At 34.4% G+C, this 22,302-nt stretch overlaps 1 protein-coding gene across 1 annotated transcript in view; it reads left to right on the forward strand.

Moving 5' to 3' along the window:
* Nucleotides 1-22,027, forward strand: part of CCDC186 (coiled-coil domain containing 186) — a 33,902-nt gene extending 11,875 nt beyond the window's left edge. The window contains exons 2-16 of the mRNA XM_026704815.2: nt 1,336-1,997; nt 4,632-4,758; nt 5,548-5,676; nt 6,208-6,420; nt 8,162-8,281; nt 9,231-9,335; nt 10,925-11,023; nt 11,196-11,282; nt 13,619-13,761; nt 15,098-15,353; nt 16,194-16,383; nt 16,480-16,560; nt 17,976-18,186; nt 19,869-20,088; nt 21,701-22,027. Coding sequence (XP_026560600.2) covers nt 1,351-1,997; nt 4,632-4,758; nt 5,548-5,676; nt 6,208-6,420; nt 8,162-8,281; nt 9,231-9,335; nt 10,925-11,023; nt 11,196-11,282; nt 13,619-13,761; nt 15,098-15,353; nt 16,194-16,383; nt 16,480-16,560; nt 17,976-18,186; nt 19,869-20,088; nt 21,701-21,784 — 2,712 coding nt within the window. The 5' untranslated portion in view covers nt 1,336-1,350 and the 3' untranslated portion in view covers nt 21,785-22,027. The remainder of the gene's footprint in view (nt 1-1,335; nt 1,998-4,631; nt 4,759-5,547; nt 5,677-6,207; nt 6,421-8,161; nt 8,282-9,230; nt 9,336-10,924; nt 11,024-11,195; nt 11,283-13,618; nt 13,762-15,097; nt 15,354-16,193; nt 16,384-16,479; nt 16,561-17,975; nt 18,187-19,868; nt 20,089-21,700) is intronic.
* Nucleotides 22,028-22,302: the final 275 nt, after the last annotated feature.

Here is a 22,302-nt window from a genome sequence, read left to right on the forward strand (position 1 = left end):
GAAGATGCTAGCACTTTGTGTCATGGCCCTGTCAGAATCTGATTCAGAGGGGGAGGCCGAGCAGCTTACAGAGAGTGGAAGTGTGGCTTTGTTGGCTATGGAGGAAACAAGGGAAGGGCAAAGGCTGGCTGGGCAGAGCAGGTGAGAGGTAGAGCAAGGGAGAGGGAATTCAGAAGAGAGCCAGGCCCACCCCTTTTTTTCCTAGGGCATGCAGGGAGGAACAGAGAAGGGAGTAACATGAGTTGCATGGCTTACGTAGGAGGAAAGGGCCCTGATTCCCTTCATTAGCTGAAGCTGGGAACACAGTGTTCTATCAAAATGTAAATAATGCATACAAGTTTTTTTGAGTTTTCAGTGTGAATAATCTAACATCCTTTGGAACTTTACCATGTGCAATACAAACCAAGGAAGTAAGTGTTCAGTAGTAAAAAAAATTAAGCTTCATACTACTAGTTATTGGAAGAAATATATATTAATCTGTCTTTTAATTATCTCTTCCTTAGCTTACTTTATCTTTTTATTGTGCCAGGTAAAAGTCAAGTCAAAACTCTTTTTGGTTAAATTTGGTATTGGAATAGGATTAACATTTTCTCTCGACTGATCATTAGGTTTGAATGTTTTGGACAAGTCAAAAAACATACCTTGTTGGAGTCTTCCTTGAAATTCTTCTCTGAAGAGACCTGCCTGCTTCCTGCTTCCATATATAGTGTTTTAGGGCAACTAGGAGAGGGATAGTGTTGAAGCCATTGTTTCGGCAGGTGCTATTACTATGTCTCCTGTGTTAAACAAGTGGCAGCTACGTAGGAGCTTCACCATAGTCCCTTTGATGAAATTGAAGCAGCAATTCTAGATCCAGATATCCCATCCTGCAAAGGAAGTGGGTAGGTTGATAGGGAGAGGCTGAACAGGTTTTGGGGCAAGAATAAATTGCATAATTAGCAGTCAGGTAAATTGGACATGTATCCAAATAGTCATCCAGGTGTGGATGCTGCTCTCACCACCATTGCTTTCAGGATGGTTTCCTGGTTTGCATCATATTTATATAAAAAGGTAACTATGATTGGCCTAGGTAATATGGGTTATTTATTTAATTGCCCAATGATTTGCATAAATAAATGTGGGTTCCCCCCCCCTCTTCTGGTTGGATTGTGTCAGTGATGTGTGATTATGGGATATGAAAAGGGATTAAAAGATTTTAAAAATATGTCTTTCAGTTAATGGAACTAATTTTCAAGTACTGCCATAATATTTAAAAATCAGCAGAATGCTTTACCTAGAACATAGATTATAGTACCTTTTGTTTGTCTATGATAATATGGATTATTTTATTTCTAGATTCTTGGGAGAAAGATGGATGAGCGCTTACCAGAACAGCACAATAGTCCAAGGATGGTCAACCTATCAAAGACTGATAATGAATCTTCCAACTTACCGAGCGTTGAAAAAGCTGACAAAAAGTATGATATTCAGGATGATGTACATATTGCAGACACAAGATGTGAGAAAAGCACTTTAAGCATAGAAAGCAAAGAGTTAATACTGGATCCCACCTCACCATCTATTGATTTAAATGAAGATGGAGATGTAATTGAAGCACAGTCTGCTCCTAATTTTAATGGAGTCTGCTCTGAGTTGAAAGTAAAAGAATCTAAGGAAGCAGATTGCTTGCCCAGTGGACAAGGTGAACAACAGGCTTTGAAAACTGAGGACAAAAATCAATCCTTGACAGATCTATTTCAAGATGACATGAAAAGACCTTATGGGGTCTGTTCAGAGAGCCCATATGACACAGATTACACTAAAAACCTTATCTCAAATCTAGAGAATGCTTCCTCTCAGGAGGCTTTGCTAGAAGAAATTGAATCTGAGCTCCTGTCAACAGATTTGTTGAAAAATCCTACACTTTCAAATGGAATGTGCAATACCAAGGCTACTTTGGCTGTGTTTGAAAAATGCATTCAAGATAAATATTTACAGCAAGAGCACATAATAAAGAAGTAAGTACTGCATTAATACCTGCCTCTTAAACATTTTGGTGATCTGTAATAGATTTAAAGTTTTGTCTGTATAACTATAATGTTATGATCATACTGAAACTGACAGTTGGACAAATATTTTTGAAATTTTGAGATCTAGGAATCCCTTAAGGTAATTCTTTGGGAATGTGAAAGCCAAGTTGCTTCTTAATCTGTAAAAATTGGGCAATGTCAGCCCAATTTCTGTGTTAGTAATATTTTTCAGTGTAATTTTTGCTGATCAGATACTTTACATTGAAAAGTGAAATGAAGAACCTTCCATTATCAAGCATTTCCTTTGCTGTGATGGGATCCTAAGTACTTGGTTAAGAAATAAATTGTAGTCTAAAACAACAAAGGTTGCCTAGAATTATGAAGCGCAACTGCTAAGCTGCATTGTTATAGGATGGGACAATTAGTGTAACATAGTACATATATATTTACATTAACCTTGAATTAAGGTTATATAGGGATAATTAGCTATACAAGATGAACTTACAATAAAAAGGACAACCAGAAAGAATTTAGTTTAACATTTCATTTCATGAAATTGAAGCCCTTTGCAAAGTCACCATTGTATCTTGTTTTATGTTTGACAAAAGTTGCAGTTGTCCCTGGAGCTTCATAGCTAATTCTTAACTATGAAATTATCTTTATCCAAAGGTTGATATGATCCTGTAGAAACCTAGAAGTAAACACAACAGTTGCTAAAGCATAGCAACCAAAAGATAAAACACAACACACAGTCTATTAGAAGCATTTATTGTTGCTTAGTAGCATATGCACAGTCAACTGAGATCTATAATGATTGTACATTTTTAGACATGGTTGCAATTTAAAATAGAGATAATAAATGGATATTGCGATTCCCTATGAGCGTGTACTTCATGAATTTTTCAAGGAAATTGGATCCAAGAAGATCCAATTTATTTTTATATCTTAGATTTGACTTAGCCATCTTGAGTCATATATTGAGTGGTAGGTATATAAATTCATTAAATATAAAAAAATGTTCCTGGGTTAATCAAATGTATTGCTACTTTCACCTGAAGCACTTTGCAGAGCCCGGATAGTGAACTTGAAAACTTTTTATTAGACTTATCAAAGTGTAAAATATAAATGAAAATGAAAATAGTGCAAAAATGGGGAAAGGAAACAGGGAAAGAAAGATCTAGGCTAAAGGGGGAAAAAAGAAAGAACAGACTTTTAGTGCAGTAGTATAATATAAAAATATTACAGCTTCAACTTTTTACTTTTACATACTTAATGTGTACTAGCCATTCTATAACAACAAACTTATGTAATGAGCAGAACCCAAAGTCAACCCGGATAGTGAACTTTTGAGAAGCAATGCAGGATCTTGCTTCCTTTTTTTTTTTCTTTTTCTTTTGTGGTCTTCTAGTTTAATCTTTCGGATATATTTCTAAACATGTTAGTTTTGCCATGAATGTAGCTATACTAGATGCCCAGTTGGTTGTTTATATGGCTATCTAGCTTTTTCTGTCCAGACAATTCCTTTAATGTATAGGTAGTGTTACGATCACAATTGAGCCCAAAATTTATGTTGTTAAGTGAAACATTTGTTAAGTGAATTTTACCCCATTTTACAAGTTTTCATGCCCCACTTCTTATGTGAATCACTGCATTTGTTAACTTTTTGTTTTGTTCTCTTAAAAGTAATTGAATCTAAAAGGTAACTTTGGTGTGAAGATAGCAATTAAACCGGGTTCTTAATTTCCTCTGAATGTGGCTTTCTTCTAAAAGATGTTTTGTTGTCAGACTAAGTAACATCATCAGCACTCCGACATAGGAGAGATGCAGTGCGTCCTACCAGCCTTGTGTGGGTTTGGGCAGGATCAGTGGTATTGTTTCTTCTTTGATTGGCAAGCTATTATCTGGTGCTTGTTGTAATTAGATACTGGTTCCATACTTATCTTGGGTGTTGGTTAATGAGGATGTGTTCTGGACCATCTGGCCCTTCCTTTGAGCTGCTGTTGTTGCTTTTGAATTTTGAAAAAAAAATTCTATATGCCTGTTAATTGTGAGTTTGTCAGAACGCCAAGCTTCTAAGAATTCTCTTGCATAGAATTGAATTCACAAGACAGGACGGAAACAGTGACATACTACCCTTCCTAGACATACTCATAAACAGAGAACATAATGGTAACTGTAAGACCAAGTGCATCATCAAGCAACCCCATTTTACCTACAGCACAGAAAATTTCATAACAACCCTCTTTAGCTTACCAAAAATGATTGTGGTAACACAGAAGTCCAGGGACGAAAAATAGTTTACCTATGCAACATGCTTCAATTAAATGGACACCCTTCAACTTCATTAAAAAAAATGCCAATTTATGCAACCAACCAGAATGCTTTTCATTGAAGGTTACAGTTGGGTTTCTGTTTTTAGAGACTAGGTCTTCTTAACTAGGCCTTTTTATCAGGCCATTTCAACTTATGGGAGCTTAATTGTATTTTATTGCTTTTGGGGAAGGCACCATATATATTAAATAAATCTCTTGGTCTGTGTTGCAATTTCAAATAGGGTAAGAAGGTTGTGTTCACTACTATTTACATTGCCTGATCAATTATTTTAATTGTTTTAATGGATAGATTGATTAAAGAAAACAAGAAGCATCAGGAACTAATTTTGGACATTTGTTCAGAAAAAGACAACTTAAAGGATGAGTTGAAGAAGAGAACAGAAACTGAAAAGCAACATCTCAATATAATTAGACAGGTAAGAGTTTTATGCTGATCCAAGTTTCCTTAGGAAACATAGTGTATTTCTATTTGTAGTCCTAAATTGGTCTTCAGACAATTAGATTTCAGATTAGTCTTTCCGCAGTCTAAGATAATTTTTTTTTCCTGATAGACTAAATTGCAGTGATTTTTTTCTTCAGTTGCAGAGCAGGGTTTTCTGAAAGGAAAGGAAGTGACAATTCATCACTTTCAAGTCTTGCTGGACCACATTTAAAATGATATTTTTATGTTTTATTACTTTCTCTTCCCATATTGCATGTAAATGTTTCTTTGCTTTCTAATTGGAAGTTCTGAAATTTCTACTTCAGCCTAGATCAGCGGTGGGATTCAAAAAATTTTACTACCGGTTCTTTGGGCGTGGCTTGGTAGGCATGGCAGGGGAAAGATACTGTAAAATCTCTAGGTGATATTTGCTGGTTCTCTGAACTATTTAAAATTTCCGCTACCGGTTCTCCAGAACTGGTCAGAACCTGCTGAATACTACATCTGGCCTAGATCCTATATAGATATTCAACCTGTTCCAAAACTATTGTTTTTAAAAAAATATAATTTATTGCTCAATAAGTTATTCTGTAGAATTTGTCAGATTCTTCTTGGTATGTCGGGCTCCTGTTTTTAAATTCTTATGTTAAACTTTTTTTCTAAGGTACAGAAATGCAGAAATTATGGCTTCTAATGTGTCAGTTTTTAAGACCTTTCTTCAAGTTTTACATTTTATATAATTTACATATACCTATACATACTAGTATTTGTTTTTCCTTTACAGTTGGAAGTGAGAATAGAAGACCTCCAGAAAGAAGCTAAAACAGTTAAAGATAAACTTGTATCTCAGGATGCTGCTGCAAAAATTGCTATACAGCAACTGCACAAAGAGATGGCCTTTCGTACAGATCAGGTAATTAATCAGGTGATAATTTCCTAGCTTAAGGAAAGCTATTTTGCCCCATCACATGTTTATGTTGTGTATTCCAGAGTTCCCCAGAATTTCTGGGTTGGAGTCCCGGGGGGGAGACAGGCACTTTTATGCGTGCATGCGCTCATGCTAATGGGGCTTTGAGTGTGCTAATCACAAATGGGTCCTGAGCATGTGCGTGATGCAAAATGGCCTATGAGCATGTGCGCGACTCTAGTGCGAGTGAGGTGTGCATGTGCAACACGCACTGGCCAGCCACTCATATGGTCCAGTGGCCAACAGACCAAGGTCTTGTAGTGGGCCTAACCCTGATCCACAGGTTGGGGACTCCTGTCCTATTCTAACTTTGCTTGGAGCCAAGTTAATAGAAACAAGTTCCTCTCAATTTTCTGTAGAAAACTATGTATTTTGTAGTCCTTCAATTGGTTTTTTTTTTTTTTAACTTTCCTTGGAGGCAAAAACAAATATTGCTCTAATGTCTAAAGGTAAACTTGTAATATTTGATATTCTAAGGCAAACAAAAAATGTGAAGAAGCCCGTCAAGAAAAGGAAGCTATGGTCATGAAGTATGTTAGAGGAGAAAAGGAGTCTTTGGACCTCAGGAAGGAAAAGGAAATCCTTGAAAGAAAACTGAGAGATGCAAACAAAGATATTGAAAAGCATACTAACAAAATCAAGCAGCTTTCCCAGGAAAAAGCAAGATTGCACCAACTATTTGAAAGCAAGGTATGCTATTTGCATTGGCGTTCTTTTGGTTGTCACCTTGAATACCAAAAACTAGGCCAAAAATGATGATACCGTGTAGTGTTTCTTGCACATGATATGCTGAAAGGGGGTACAATAAAATGAAGCAGACGAGAAATGTTTCGGCATATATATTGTATCTATATCTGTGATAAGATGGATTCTTTTAGGGAGACTTAAAGAAAACAATTACTATGAATGGAGGAGCTTGCCTAAACACAGACTGATTCCTATGAATTGATATGCTCTACCACAGAACTACTGATTACCAGAATTCAAGCCATGGGGATATTTTTAAAGAAAGCTGTGGGATTCAAATATCTGCCACTTGAGCCTTCCTAAACTTGTAAGATGCTGGCTTTATATCTGTCCATCTGCCAAGAATACTTAACCATCCACCTACCTACCTATCTATTTGCCATTAAAAGAATCTCAGGAGAAGAGCAGAAAGTTCATTATAGCAAGCTGGCAGCCAGGTATAAAATACCCACAATCTTCAAGCATATTGACATTTATGATATTATACTGCTTATCTTGATTTATGCAAATAAATGATGTTCTCAAATTGTGTATTTCTATCTGTATTTTAATTTGTCTTAATTTATGGAAAAAGGAACTAAGTCTAGCTACCTATAAAATATTGCTGGCAATAAGACCCTATTGTTCTTTATATGTCATGTAAATTAGAATATAGTTTTCCTGATCCTCTTAATTTTATTCAGGTAACTTATATTTTACAGAATTTGAACTATTTTACCATAAAGCAAAGAAAGCTATGGTATTGTAAAGCGATGAGTCGGGGGGGAAAAAAAGAGTTACTTCATACTTTTCAGTATAGTCAGGAATTTGCTGCCCTCAAATGGTGAAATTTGAATTATGTGCAGTCTAAATTATGTTTAAAGGCATATTTATATGTGAGGTTAAAAGTGTTTGTGCTTCGTAAGAAAGAAAAAGCCTAACAAAGGAAAAGTCAGAAGGCAGATTTGCATAAGGAAAGACCTCCCTTCTGCCTTTGGAATATTTTTTTCAATGTAAGATTTATTTTTCTTAAAATAGGAAAAAAAAAAAAGGATTTACATCGGAGATAGTTAAAATCAAGGTCAGGAAAAAAAGAAAAATAACAAATGTTTTCATAAATTCAGATATAATAACTATTCGATTTTATTGTAACGTATGTAGCTTTGACATTAGCATCAGTTACTGAAAGAGGTGGCAAAATTGTTTTTAATTGACTATGTTCAAGCAAAGACGAAATTGCTATCTGCAGAAATGCTTTAATTCAGGGGTCCCAACCCCCAATCCATGGACCAGCTCCATGGACCAGCAGCAGACTTGGTCCACACAAACAAGTGATGCTCCAGGCAGCATACAAAACCATACCTCTTCCGGTCCATGGAAAACCTTTATCCATGGAACCGGTGCCCAAAAGGTTTAATCAACATTTATATGGTAAGTTAAACATCCACTTACAATTCTACAATTCCTTGGTTAACATTACAATATCAATTGTACATTCAAGTCCTTCCAGGAATTAATATTCCATTGTCACTAGTCCTATAGATACAGACAGGTAGGTTTCTTAAAAGTCAAGAAAATCCAATTATTTTATTATTTTGGTTAAACCATTATGATTACATTTATTGTTTGCAGAATGATAAATTAAACTTTATTAGTCCATATAGGCTCAATTAACATCAGTATTCTAAAATTATCCTTTATAAAGGAAAATGAAACCACCAGAATGTCACGAGATGTTGAAAAATTAAAAGAAGAAGTCAATTCTTACATGATCAAAGTAAAATGGGCTCAAAACAAATTAAAGGCTGAAGTGGATTTACACAAGGTCAGTATAAAATATCTATAAGGGTTTTAAGAACATTTGCTTTTCTAGGAATTTCTTGTCTAGTTTCTTTATTTAATGTTTACATTTGTAAATAAACTGAATAGATACACAACTTTTGGGGGGAACTTGGGTCTCTTTGGCCCTTTTAAAATAAAATAAAGATACTTGAAAATAAGATAATTTAAACATTTTGATTGTATTAATATCCATGCATTTATTTTTATTTTTTATCTGTGTCATTTTAAACATTCTGGACAAGAAGATAGATAATGACTGTTGAGGTAATTCCGCGTTAGGAGAATGAGCGCATACAGGGAGACGTAGTGAGAGAAGTGTTTGAATAATACACACACAGCACACAGATATACTGAATAGTTAATGTAGGTTTTTACTTTCAATAAACATAACCAAGTTCCACACACAGTCCAAGTCATTCACCGGTAAAGCAGTCAGTGTTCAGTCCAGGGATAATCCGAATATCAAAGTCCAGTATCATAAAATAGTTCAGTAACAAACTTACATCAATTCCAAGAATAAAAGTCATTTAGGAGAAAAATGGAGAAAGGGCAACTCTTTCCAACAGAAGGAAACAGAGACTCAATCACTTCACTGAGACTTCCTGAGACTAAACCCAGGTTTCTGGCTCCATCTTATGGCCATTTGCGGAACCACACCCAATTGCAGTTTTTGCATTCCCTTAAAGAGACAGTATTAAAATGTCTATCCTGGTTTATATATTTCCATCCCAAATCGCTGTTATGTGACTCACATTCCTAACAATGACAATGAAAATAAAAAATTCTACATGTACGGCATTTGGGAACTTTTCATTGGGCCCTTCTGGTCCACCATGAATTGAAATAGAATGCTATCTTTTCAGTGCAGATTTTAATTTACCAATGCTTTTTTTATTTAAATTACTGTTAGTAATTATTAAATCATTTTATAGGAAACCAAAGATCAACTTAAAGTGGCAACAGCAAAGTTAACTCAAGCCAAGGAGGAAGCTGATCAGATACGAAAGAATTGCCAAGAAATAATAAAAACATATCAGGTATGATCTAATTTCACTTTCATATAAATCTTTTCTTACAATACAGAACGGTAATAATTCTGTCTAAAACTGAAAATAATGACACATGATACACACATATCACAGTTTATATGTGATAGTACAAAAGATCATGTTAATCTAATATAGACTTGATCCCTGTGCCAAATACTTATAACAATGTCATGTGCTGTCACTAGTTCACCTTTTCTTAATATCAAATTATTTTCTTAAAATAGACAGTTTTATGTTCCACCTAAGAGAAGTCCACTTTCTGTAATTACTCAATTGTAGAAAGTATTGCATTTCTATGAAAAATCTTCATTATCTTTTTTGTATTATTAAATTTAATATTATTCAGTATTAATAATAATCAAGCTGATCTTGATTAGGAGGAGCTAAATATAATTGGCAGGAAAGCCATGCTAACTTATTTCCAGGAGGATAGTCCTCCATCACACAGATAATAAACAGATGTTCTTGATTTAACATCTGATGTTGTCTCTAAACTTGCTCACTTATTGTTGGAAATGCTGAGTGCTCAAAGCAGCTATATCTTTAATAGATCAAGATATCATTGTCTAGCCTAGAGAAAAGAAGAACTAGGGGTGACATGATAGTATTCTAATATTTGAGAGTCTGCTACAAAGAAGAGGGGGTCAAATTATTCTCCAAAGCACCTGAAGACAAGACAAGACAAGAAACAATAGTTGGAAACTATTGGAATCAAGGAGAGAAGCAGCCTGGAATTAAGGAAAAACTCCCTATCAGAATAATTAACCAGTGGAACAGCTTGCCTTCAGAAATCATGGGGCTTCATCACTGGAGGTTTTTAAGAAGAGACTGGAGAGACATTTATCTGAAATGGTATAGAGTCTCCTGTTTAAGCAGAGGGATAGAAGACCTCCAGAGTCCCTTCCAGCTTCAGCTATTCGATTCGATTCTGTCATAAATTTGCATCTAGTTGTCCTGTTTTCAATGCAATGTGCAAAAGGAATTTAGTTATTCCACAAAGTCCCACATGTTTATAATGTGAGGATGTGTGTCAGCCTCACAGGGACTTTGTAACTTTGCTTATTTCTTGCTGGTATGGAAAGCAGCTATTTGTTTCAAAGCTGACTTACTAAAACAAACAACTTTTAAGTTGACTGTAGATGAAGGAGAGATAAATAAATTGTGCAATGAATAGGTCTTATGATGGATATTTTAATGTATAAATTACATCATCAAGATAGTTGAGATAATATTTATATAGATATGAGCTGTGGGTGGTGCATTGGTTAGAGTAGTGCAGTACTACAGGCTACTTCTGCTGACTGCCAGCTTCCTGAAGTTTGGCAGTTCAAATCCCATCAGGCTCAAGGTTGACACAGCTTTCCGTCCTTTTGAGGTCAGTAAAATGAGGATCCAAATTGTTGGGGGCAATATGCTGACTCTCTAAACAGCTTAGAGACAGCTGTAAAGCACTGTGAAGCGGTATATAAGTCTAAGTGCTATTGCTATAGCTATATAGGGTTCTGAAGAGGGCATTTAAGTCTGCTTCCTAAGCTTATCTTTATGTTTTTTCAACTTTTCATCTGTGACACTGTTAGGAGTCTGAAGAAATTAAATCCAATGAATTGGACCTAAAACTTCGACTTACCAAAGGAGAACTGGAGAAACAATTGCAAGAGAAATCTGATCACCTAGAGGTACAGTGTATTACTTGCATCAGTTTTTGCTTTTTTGTAAAAATTAAATATTGCTGCTAGATAATGAGAAAAAGAGATCTGATAAAAATCACATCTAACAGGACGAAAGCTGAAAATCATTTCTCCGAATTAAACAGAGATATGTCTTGGGATTTTTTTCCCCCTTCCAAAGGTCCATCATGCCAAGATAAAAGAACTTGAAGATGTGAAGAGAACATTTAAGGAAGGCATGGATGAATTGCGAACATTAAGGACAAAGGTAAGAAAATGGAATTTAGCTGTAAGGAGAATGGTGATGTCAAGGATTCTTTAACATGGTTGTACATATGGTTAATTTATTTTTTGAAAATATACAGTTATGCATCTCAGCATTGTGACCCTATTGTCCTCACAAGGTAGGTTAGGTAGGTAGAGGATCATGAAAAGCAACCCTTTAGTGTAGCAGGGTTTTGAGTGCCCTAAATTACACATGAACATTGGAAGAGCAATTCTATCCAGAGTCAGAGATGGAAAGGCTCCAGAGTCGAGCCCTAAAACTACTAGAAAAGAACCTTGACAGCAAAAGCCCTTGATGGATAACCCAACAGAGATGTACTGTTGAGTGTCCTTAATGAATTGATTTTACTTAACTGTGTGCCCAGAGATGACCTAACTCAGTGTCATCTTTTGGATATCAAATACAAATTAGACAGTAGCAAATTGAAAGGCAACCCACAGTGCAAGGGTCTAATGCAGATATACTTGTTGAATAGTTAATTCTTTAAGAGTTCTTGCTTTTATAAATTAGGACCTGAAAGCATATATGAAACTATAAACTCCAAAATAGGGGTCTCCAATCTTGGCAACTTTAAGCCTTTAAGCCAACTTCAATTCTCAAAGTTGCCAAGGTTGGAGACGCCAACTCTAAAAGATTTTATCTTCTAGAATTCACATGTGGAAGAGTTAATTTTTCTATGGCAATTAAGCTACTTCTGAAATTGTAGTACAGCTATAAGGGCAATATTAAGCTTTTTTGAGTTTAAATCCAAGAGTTATCATAAAAGTGAGCCAAACTCCTCCTACAAAGTCAATGTTATAAGCAAAATTAGGGACAGTTCAAAATGTCTAATTATTGAAAAGGTATTCTGTTTTATGAGCTATTTAATTTTATGCATTCCATATAATTATCATGAATTGCTGAAGTCCCAACATATTGTAGCAACCTTCATTTCCTATTTTTTTGTTGAAAAATGTGACTTCCCTGAACAGCAGAGTCTTCAAATAACAGTTGGATAGCTTTGTGAAATATTTCAGTGTTCAAAAGCTTGACAGAATCACCATCTGCTAATGTTGATCTAATTCTTGCTATTTGAACTTTCACGGCTTCATTTTTCTTCATTACGCAAAATCAAGGGCTGGGGAGGTAAGGATGGAAGATTAGTAATCCTTTTTAAAAATGAAATCCAATTTTTAAATAAAAGTTTATGCAATAAATATGTAAATGCAAAATATTGCAGCTAACAATACAACATTGTTGGGTTAATTGCACGTTTGCCTAGTACTAGAAATACAATATTTTCACCTGCTTTATTGGGGACAGCATCTGTGATACTACTGGAGGGCTTGTTCTCTTGCAGCCATACACAACTATGAGAGAGTGCTTGCCATAAGCCTTAAGTTTCTGCCAAGGCCCAGGATATTATTTTCTTTGAACTTTTGTTTCTTCTAGAACAGGGGTGTCAAACTCAACCTGCAGGCCAGATGTGTCACATGCTGGCCATGCCCACCCTGGTTTAGCAAAAGTGGGGGGAAAGTTGTGATAGGTCACGTGACAACAACATGACTCTCTGAGTTTGACACCCCTGTTCTAGAAGAAACAGAATCCCTGTTTTAGAAGAAGTATCCACAAGATTTCCATACTTTATGGGACTGCTGTTATTCAAAAAGAAGAGTTTGTTGATTTGTTTGTTTATTCGTTCATTCATTTTTTCTAAACCATTCATCCATTGTTGATTACTTAAGGACAAGTTGAAACCCACTTCACTTATCCATTTAGTTACTTTATAATGTGAATGCATTTTCTCCAATTTGGAGGCCTAAAACCACACACACCAAAAACTCCTAACAAAGGATCATACATTTTCCCAAATGTGAATTCTTTCTTAGGTCATCATAATGATTGCATTTCATTGACAAGTCAATTGAGTTTTTCATTTCTAGAATGACCAGGTCGCATACAGTAATCCATTTTTGCTCTTGTAAAATTGAGGAGATTCAAAGCTTCCTGCTCAGTTTTAGATTAATTGTAATTTCGTGTTATGTCTGTATTATGAGCAGTAGTTAATTAAAATAGGGCACCTTATAATTGACAGCTCACATTTGGCTTCTTTTAACAAATCGAGATTTATCAGATTAACTTATTTTGTGAGATGAAAGTGCAAACTTCCAAAATAGTTCTGGAATCTCTTAGAAGAGAAAGCAGCAAATGAAAAGAAAAAAAAAAGTAGGCTGAGTTATCTAGCATGTCTGTTCAGCAACATTTTTTAATGTCCTGAAAAACTAATGAAATATATAAAATGCTATTTATGTTGATGAATTGCTTTGTTTCTTTATTAGGTCAAGTGTTTAGAAGATGAACGGTTGAGAACAGAAGATGAGTTATCAAAATACAGAGAACTTATTAATCGACAGAAAGCTGAGATTCATAATTTGCTGGAGAAAGTGAAAACCTTAGACCTGCTGCAGGAGCAACATCAAAGGTACAAAGGTTAAATTGTTAATTCTTTGTTTTATTTTAAACAATGGAAATATTCTTTTTTGTGGAGCATTCAATTTGAAACATTCTGTCTGGTGCAACAAAATAATTTCCACAATAATAAACAGTGATTTTTTAAAAATAAAATTAACTTAATTATGTAACTTCACGAATACCAAGCAATACTTCGTTGCAAATTTCATGTTCAAAATGATCTGATTTAACCATTTTCAAAATGCTTGAAGCAATTTGTATTTTGAATATGAAATAATTATTTTGAACACAAACCGGGATATTTCAAAGTCAGAATGCTATTGTTTAATATTTCTAAAACTTGTTGTAATGCAATGTAGCTTTGTGTTTAAATTATTGTAATGGCACGTTCAAAAGAAAAAAAATAATGTTATAGTTAGGCTAATATTAAATATAAAAATGATTTCTATTTTATATATCTTTAATTATTTAGTATTTTGTTATTTTATTTATATAAACACATATGTCTTTATTCAGGGCTACGAATTCTGGCTAGTTTAGCTATTTGAAATGATATGATCTCATTTTTGGAATAAGAAGGATAAGCATTCTCTTTTTAGTGTGTGTTTACAAGCTTAAAATGAATCATTCTTAAAAAATTAAAATCACATATCTTTTCAGTAACATTTGCAAAGATAAGTTTTATTCTATCTTATTGTGTGTATCTAAATTGATAATTTACCATAACTTCTCTGTGTATTTCATAACATATTAAATAAAGGTAACTATTATATATTTGGAGAACCATCCTAGATAGCTTATAGGTTTTATAAATGATAATTATCTGGAATGTTTCAGTGCCAACCAATTTCCCTTTGTATTTGCTATGTGTAACATAAGCATTTCTTGCCAATTAAAACTGAAACCCATTTCCACAAAATATTGTTGGTGTGCTTGTAGTTTGAAGATGGTATGTGTAACCTCCTTAGAAGTGACATTCCTGCCATCAAATACATTTTCTTTTAGCAGTTAAAACTATTTAATTGCTATGAATCACCTCATGTTCTAAGTTTCTATGACTACTTGCTTAAGTAGGTAATAAATACCTTATATTTGGAGCAGGTTTTCACATACCAAGATTTGATCCAGACTAGTATAACTGGTCTACTATTGTTCGATACATTTTCTGTTTTTATTGTCTGTTTTAAGCAAAAGAAATTAGGGTGGGATAAGGGTACTCTGCCGGTATTGTTAATGTGTTTTCAGTTGTACAATTTGTATTTGCCCAGCAGAGCTAAACCAGAAAGAGATATTTACTTGCTCGGTTTGCTCTCCATTTTACTCTTTAAAATATATATTTGATTTAGAGATGAACAAGAAATGAACTCTTGGAAGGAAGAAGTGGATAGTCTGAATACTCTGCTTAGTGACTTCCAGAAGGACATAGATGGCAGCCGGAAAAGAGAATCTGAACTGTTAGTGTTCACTGAAAAGCTAACTACGAAGAATGCCCAACTCCAGTCAGAAACCAACTCCTTACAGATGCAGCTTGATAAGCTAATCTTCATGGAGAGAGAGTCTCAGAATCAGCTGGAACTTGCTAATCAAGCAAGAGATGAATTGGTAAATTGAAGTACTAGTGAAATATTTCACTATTCTTCCATAAGCACTACCTGCAAATCCTGTGGTCTGTGGGTCAAGGAGCACATTTGGTTCCTCCTAAGTGAATTTGATCCATTTTAAATAGTTTTCATGTGAATCATAGAGTTCAGTTTTCTCCTTAACAATAGGAGCCATATCTTGCTTGCACTTCATTTCCATTTGTTCAATAAAGCATAACATGACAATAACCTTCAATTCCTATGTGGATGTAGGGAACTATGGACTGCCAATGGATAATCAATAGTTAACCTGCAAAATGCAACTTTTGCTTTTAGGGTTTAAGATATGCTTTATGATTTGCAAGATCTAGGAAGCCCTTGTTTTGAATCTCTTACCATGGGAGATTATCGCTTTAAATGACTTTAAAAGGAAGCAGCAAATAAATTTTATTCTATATAGCGTTTAGTAATTTTGTCCAACATTGGTTTAAAAGAGTCTTATTTTATTCTGTCTTATTGCTTAATTTAGTATGAATGTTTTCTGTTCTACAGCCCATACTGAAATCCTTATTAAAATGAATTAGTCATTCCTGAACCACCCTCTAAAGGTTAAATTTCTACATAACAATTATGCTTATTTTCTGCTTTTCATGATAAATCCATGTTGCTAAAAAACAAGCAAACCTCAAGGGACAATCTATTGGCCTGGAACAAATTGAGTAGGACGAACCAGACAAATCATTTAGCAGACCAAACTTTGCAAGTTGGTCTTGAATCTCTTTTATTATTATTTTTAAAAAACAGTAGTTTAAATTATATGAAATACCTGGAAAGGAAATGCTGATTATATGTCATTTTTCAGGAAAATAAGTTGAAGAAAGAAGATGATCTCCACAGAAACAAGGTCCAGATGCTGGAGATGGAATTAGCATCTCAACAGAAATCATTTGCAGACTTGAACACCAAGGCAGAGGAATTAAAAGATGAACTCATGACGCAGAAGCGAAAGCATGCTGCAAATCTTAAAGATCTCACCAAGCAGCTTCAGCAAGGTTAACATTTCTCAAACATTGGCTACTGTGGTATTTATTTGACCTATGAATTAAATATCAGCTTTGCATCAAAGATCTTATGTTTTGTTTCATTAGCACGAAGAAAATTGGATAACCTTGAAAATGGCAGTTGTGATAAAGAAGTTAGCAGCATGGGGAGTCGTTCCAGCTCATCAGGTGAGTTATTTTTCTGGGTTTGTGAAGAAACAAAGCTATGCTAATGCTAATAAAATAAGCTACAGCTGAGAAGTCTGCCATGAAGGATACATTCTTCCCCAGCAATTGTTAAAAATTTCTTACGGTTCATGGCATGCATACTTGAATACGTAAATGTTGAATTTCTTATGAAGCCCAATCCCAAAATTAGCAGTAACTACCTGTCTTGATTTTTCCCTGAAAGCATAATGTTTCCATGATCTTCCAGATCCGGAATAATTTCATGCTAATATCTTGTGGGATAAACTTAGGCAAATTTTGAAACTTGTGTACTGTATAGCTATAAGAATGTATTAATAAATGACAATACTTTAAGTCGAAGTGGTAAATGCAAATCATTTCAAAATTGCTTATGTATATAATGTATTATACTTATATGCCATTTGTACACTTCAATTTTCTATACTTGATTCACCTACACATTGTTGTGATGAATTTTCCAATCCTAGCTAATTTTTAGCCAACAAAAACTGTAATATGTGAGCTTCCCTGCTGAGATCCCCATTACTTTATGCAATTACTGACATACCATTGCTGATATTTTAAGGGTAGCACAAGCTGACTCTGCTATATTTTCAGTTTTTTAAGAATACCATCTTCATTTTATCTGTAGGCGATTTCATACCCAAGCAATTTCTGGATGTCATAAGATTCTTTTTTCTTCTTTTGCTGACATTTAATGTTCTTTTGTTTCTTTCTGATTTCCATATCTCGGTCATTCTGCCCAAGAGTTCCACAAAAAATGAGACCCATATGTTCTTTATTGCAAAATGAATACACAAACAGAACAAATGGGAGTCAGGGAGGTCTTTAAAAACCGGCTTAGTTTGCGAATTCTGCATGAAATGTAGTTGTGGCTCTGTGAGGTGGAAAACCTAAGTAATCCTTGAAGATTTTGATCTTTCATCTCTAAGGGTTTTTTTAAATTCATCTGAATAAGATTTTGGTGATTTAAAACTACTGTCTGAAAAGTTGAATATACACAAATGAAGACTCAGTTTATGCAATACAGGTTGACCCTGTTGCTTTAAAATTTATTTTTTCTATAAAACTTTCAAGCTAAAAATAAAGTATTAGTTCTTGGTGTTGAACTTTCCAGTAATCTGTGTAATCTATAACTGGTATCAAATATTCACCTTGAAGTTCAAAGTGGTTTTGGCTGCTATTTCCAACTCTTTTTTATTTTTCTTCCCAAAATTAATTCTATTTAAAGAACTGCAAATTTAATGAATGCTGTTACTTTCTGAACAGAGACAAAACAGGAACTTCTGAAGATACACACGTGGGGGGGAGGGGAAGAATCGAAGGGATAGGTGGGAGGAGGGAGATTTTTCTTAAAACTGGACCATCCAATTAATATGCACTTGGTTTGGCAGGGTCCCTTAATGCTCGGAGCAGCAATGAAGATCGTTCACCAGAAAACACTGGCTCTTCAGTAGTAGTTGATCATTTCCCTGAAGTGGACAAAACTGTCTTGATTGAGCGGATAGTAAGACTGCAGAAAGCACATGCTCGAAAAAATGAAAAGATGGAGTTCATGGAGGATCATATCAAACAACTAGTGGAAGAAATCCGGAAAAAAACCAAGTATGTACTTCTCATTAGCTAGGAAAATAAAAAGGCACACAAAAATCCTAGTATTGCCCACAGCACATTTGGGAAGTAAAAGTTCAAATAGTGGTATCCTTTTTCCAAATAGCTCCAGGTATTTCACTGTTTATTGAATAAGGAAAAAGACACATATACTATAAAAAGGAAATTTCCATTTCCCAGCCTTATATATGAATTCAGTAAAAAGACACTGTTAATAATAAATGGAACTTGCTCTGAAATTAAATGAAGATAGCAATGATGACTAAACTGTAGAAATATAACCTTTATGTTTTGATGTATATAACATAGTCAGTGCTATTATGAAAAGGTATGTAATGGATTCTGAAAATAGTCCATAATAAACTGAATCAAAAGTAATTACTAGCTAGAAAGTCATTAGCTTGAATTTATTCCTGCTCTGTGCTTTCAATGGCTTAGTTTAGAGCTAAAGCTCTTCAAGTTCATATAAAAATATTTGTGTTAACTCTGCCATTCAATATTCTGAAGTAATTGTGTGGCTGCACGTAATTGCAATGAAATATTCAGTATGTACCCTGGCAGAATATATCATTACAAATCTCTAACTTTGTAACTGTTAATTGAAACTCACATGGTACAAAGTTCTGATACTTAAAACAATATCCAATATGGAAAAGTTTCTAAGAATTTACCGAATTAGCTCTGTGGTGATATTTTGTCATTTGCAAACAGAACACTGAACTAGCTCTTGCCATCTGGAGCTACTACTGGTAAATGATTTTTGGTAGAAATGATCACATAAGACATTTTTTACAAATCAGCTTTGTATATTAATGGTAATTCTGGAAGTATAACTTAGGCACAAACTTATTCCTTAGTTTTATATATTTTTGACTGAAAAGATACATTTTTTGAGAGTTTCATATTCTTTGCTTGCCATTGACTAGCTATGATTAAGTTACTGGAGTTTGCATGAACTGTATATCAAGTGTGAAGACCCCAGGGAATTGCAAGTGTTCTGAAATTGCATAAGGGTGATCTAGTTCAAGTTAGGAGAAAAGAAATGACCCAAGAAATGGTTGAGCAGAGGTAATTTGAATATATAAAGATGCTGAACAAAGAAAAAGTAAATGAATGATATTATGGCAGTTCACACATTACATTTTAACATATATATTATAGAAAGCTTTCTGTTAATCCTTTGGCATACTGGACCATGCAACCTGCCCAAAAAGTTGCATCCGTGTGGTGCAAAACTTTTAAGGTTCAGTGTCTAGGTTCATGCATTGCCCTGAGCCACTTTAGCCTGTGGTATCCTTTGATTTGGTTTAGGACTATCTGTGAACTCAATCTGTCTGGTTTGTAAGCCATTACATCCACAAAGTATGTCACTGTGTCTTATGTTAAACATATCCTTGTTTCTCATTTGGGATAGAGAGTTGAATTCCATAAGCATGTATACAGAGTTCCATTTTCTTTAATCAGTAGTGGTTGCCCAGGGATAAATAACAGCCTAATCCATTCTTCCAAAATTACAGTTCCCATTCTTGACATTTTCAAGAATTGTGCTCTGGGTAAAGCGTAATAAATGGATTTTGTTAGTTAAGGCTAAGAGCAATGCAAATGAATCAGAACCTTCCTAGGAGGGCCAAACTTTTCTGTGACATTGTCTTACGCTACTTCGGGTTTTTTTGCAGAATAATCCAGAGTTACATTTTGCGGGAAGAAGCTGGCACACTTTCATCTGAAGCATCGGATTTCAATAAAGTACATTTAAGTCGGCGAGGTGGGATCATGGCCTCTCTCTATACATCACACCCAGCAGACAGCGGACTCACATTAGAACTCTCTCTGGAGATAAACAGGAAACTTCAGGCAGTCCTGGAGGATACCTTATTGAAAAACATTACCTTAAAAGTGAGTATTAAAACAATGTCCCACGATACACTTAATAAAATACTGTGCACTGTTTCACAGTAGTTTTAAAATTGTAGGACAGTGAAGATTACAATAGGGACTATGCAGGAAAATGAACAATGGGTTTGTATAGCAATTTCCATTAAGAAAAAAAGACTAAAGCTACAGTAAAAGAAATTTGATTAGAATTAGGGTTTTTACTCTAAACACACTGGGAAGTAGTTTTCAGAACAGTTAGGAGAATGGTTTTAACTTTGGGTATATTGTTGCTTTAAGCAAAATGAAATAAATATATAATTAAATTATTGTATGAGATGTTTAACAAAAGAAGGAATCTTATTTATCCTAAAACTGAAGCCTCTCAGATGTGTCTTTCTGGTTAGGAAAGATGGGGATTTCCCTTCAGGAACACAAGGACTCTGTTGGGGAAATAGAATTTTATTGTGGAGACTTTAAATGTACATGTGAGAAACTCCTCACCCATTATTTCTGCTGGTAACAGGTATTCTAAGGCAATGTTGTCCTTGAAGCACTGGCCACAAATCTCTCTGTTAACATACAGGGCCCACGGCAATGTCAACAAGTTTGGACAATTTTACTCCTGTTAGAACTAGAAGTTTTAAAAAGAGAGCAAGGATAAAAGTAGGCCAATTCCGTAGTCACCAACTAGGATAGTACAAATGGGAGTTCATCTTTTAGGACTAATCTGTACTTAAACAAATCTTCTCACGACTCACTAGATTTAAGGCCAAAATGTCTATTTCAAAGCCTGACTGGAAAATGAAAGTTTCTCAATATATTTTTACAGTTTTCAGAGCCCGGTTCTTATTTATTATTTTAATGTTTTATATGGTATTTTAATTGTATGACTATAAGCCTGCTAGAATCTCCTTGGCAAGGTGATGGCATAGAAGACAAATGATAAATAAAAAAAATAAATGTTAGTATTGAAGAGATTAGTGTTTTAGTTTAAAAGGTTATGGCTCTAGCCATTACATTTTTTACTTTCTAACTAATTGAAATAACTAATTGAAATAAGAACCAGAATCCCACTCATTAATTCCAAAGGAACATATGAAAAAGTATTATCCGATTGATGCTGAACCTTTTCATATAAGTCTTTATATGAATAAATTAAGAACTTAGATTTGACTAGGAAAGTAAGAAATTCAAATAAATTAAATCAGCTTTAATCAGGTTTTCTTTTGCTTGATGTTGTCATTTTAAATTTGCTTTTTTAAAATATATAGTATTCTGTACTATTCCATAATAATATAGTACTGTTAAGGCATCTGAAATATTTTATTTTGTTGGTGATGATTTCAACAAAATTTAAATAAGAGATTGCTTCTTTTTAAAGGAATGTTTTAAATAATAGAGATTGAATTCTTGAATCAGAAATGTAGAACAAATTAGGATTATCACGGTTAATTCAGCAGTTTTGCATGAATTAAAAATGCAGGACGTAAGTTAATACATCTTGTTGTATCTTACGCATATATGCTAGTTCAGATAATATGCTTAAATAAATTCTGAAAGTCTAGATAGCTCTATTTGAATTTAAATATTGGAAGCTCTGCTAACAATTAATTTCTGTCTTTTTTCTTCAAAGGATAACCTACAAACTCTTGGAACCGAAATAGAACGATTGATTAAGCAGCAACATGAATTAGAACAGAGGCTGAAGCAGACATAACTGAGACCAAGATCAGAAAAGGTTGTCAGTCCAACAAAGTTTTAAAAAACAAAGTTGATTGTGAACAACTTTGACTAGATCCAAATGTCTGGTTTGCTTAAACAAATGGAGACCTTGAACTTTTCTGAACATACTTCCATCCATCACTGAAATTAGTCATATCAACACTTGCAGCTTCTTCTTGTTAGAGAGAATGCAACCACTCTGCTTTGTGCAATTAAAAAAGCAACTTTTAAAAATGGACTACTGTATAAGACTGGTGCATTTGTTGTTGATACTTGTTTCGCAGAGAAAACGAGGAGAAAAAAGGCTGGCTTTTGCATGTATATTAACCCCAGTGCCTTCTAGGGCATACATCTTTTTCTCCAAATATACGTGTGTTCTTGGATATATTTAAATTTGTTATTTATAACATACATTGGGAAAGGGCTTCATAGTACACCTTCTTTTAATATACAGTTGAAAGATATGACAGGTATTTTAGCAACTTGACCAAAAACATTTTTTAAAATCCCTCA

This window comes from Pseudonaja textilis, chromosome 4 (assembly GCF_049901715.1).
Source record: "Pseudonaja textilis isolate UNSWEBS1 chromosome 4, rPseTex1.2, whole genome shotgun sequence".
Classification (NCBI taxonomy): Eukaryota; Metazoa; Chordata; class Lepidosauria; order Squamata; family Elapidae; genus Pseudonaja; species Pseudonaja textilis.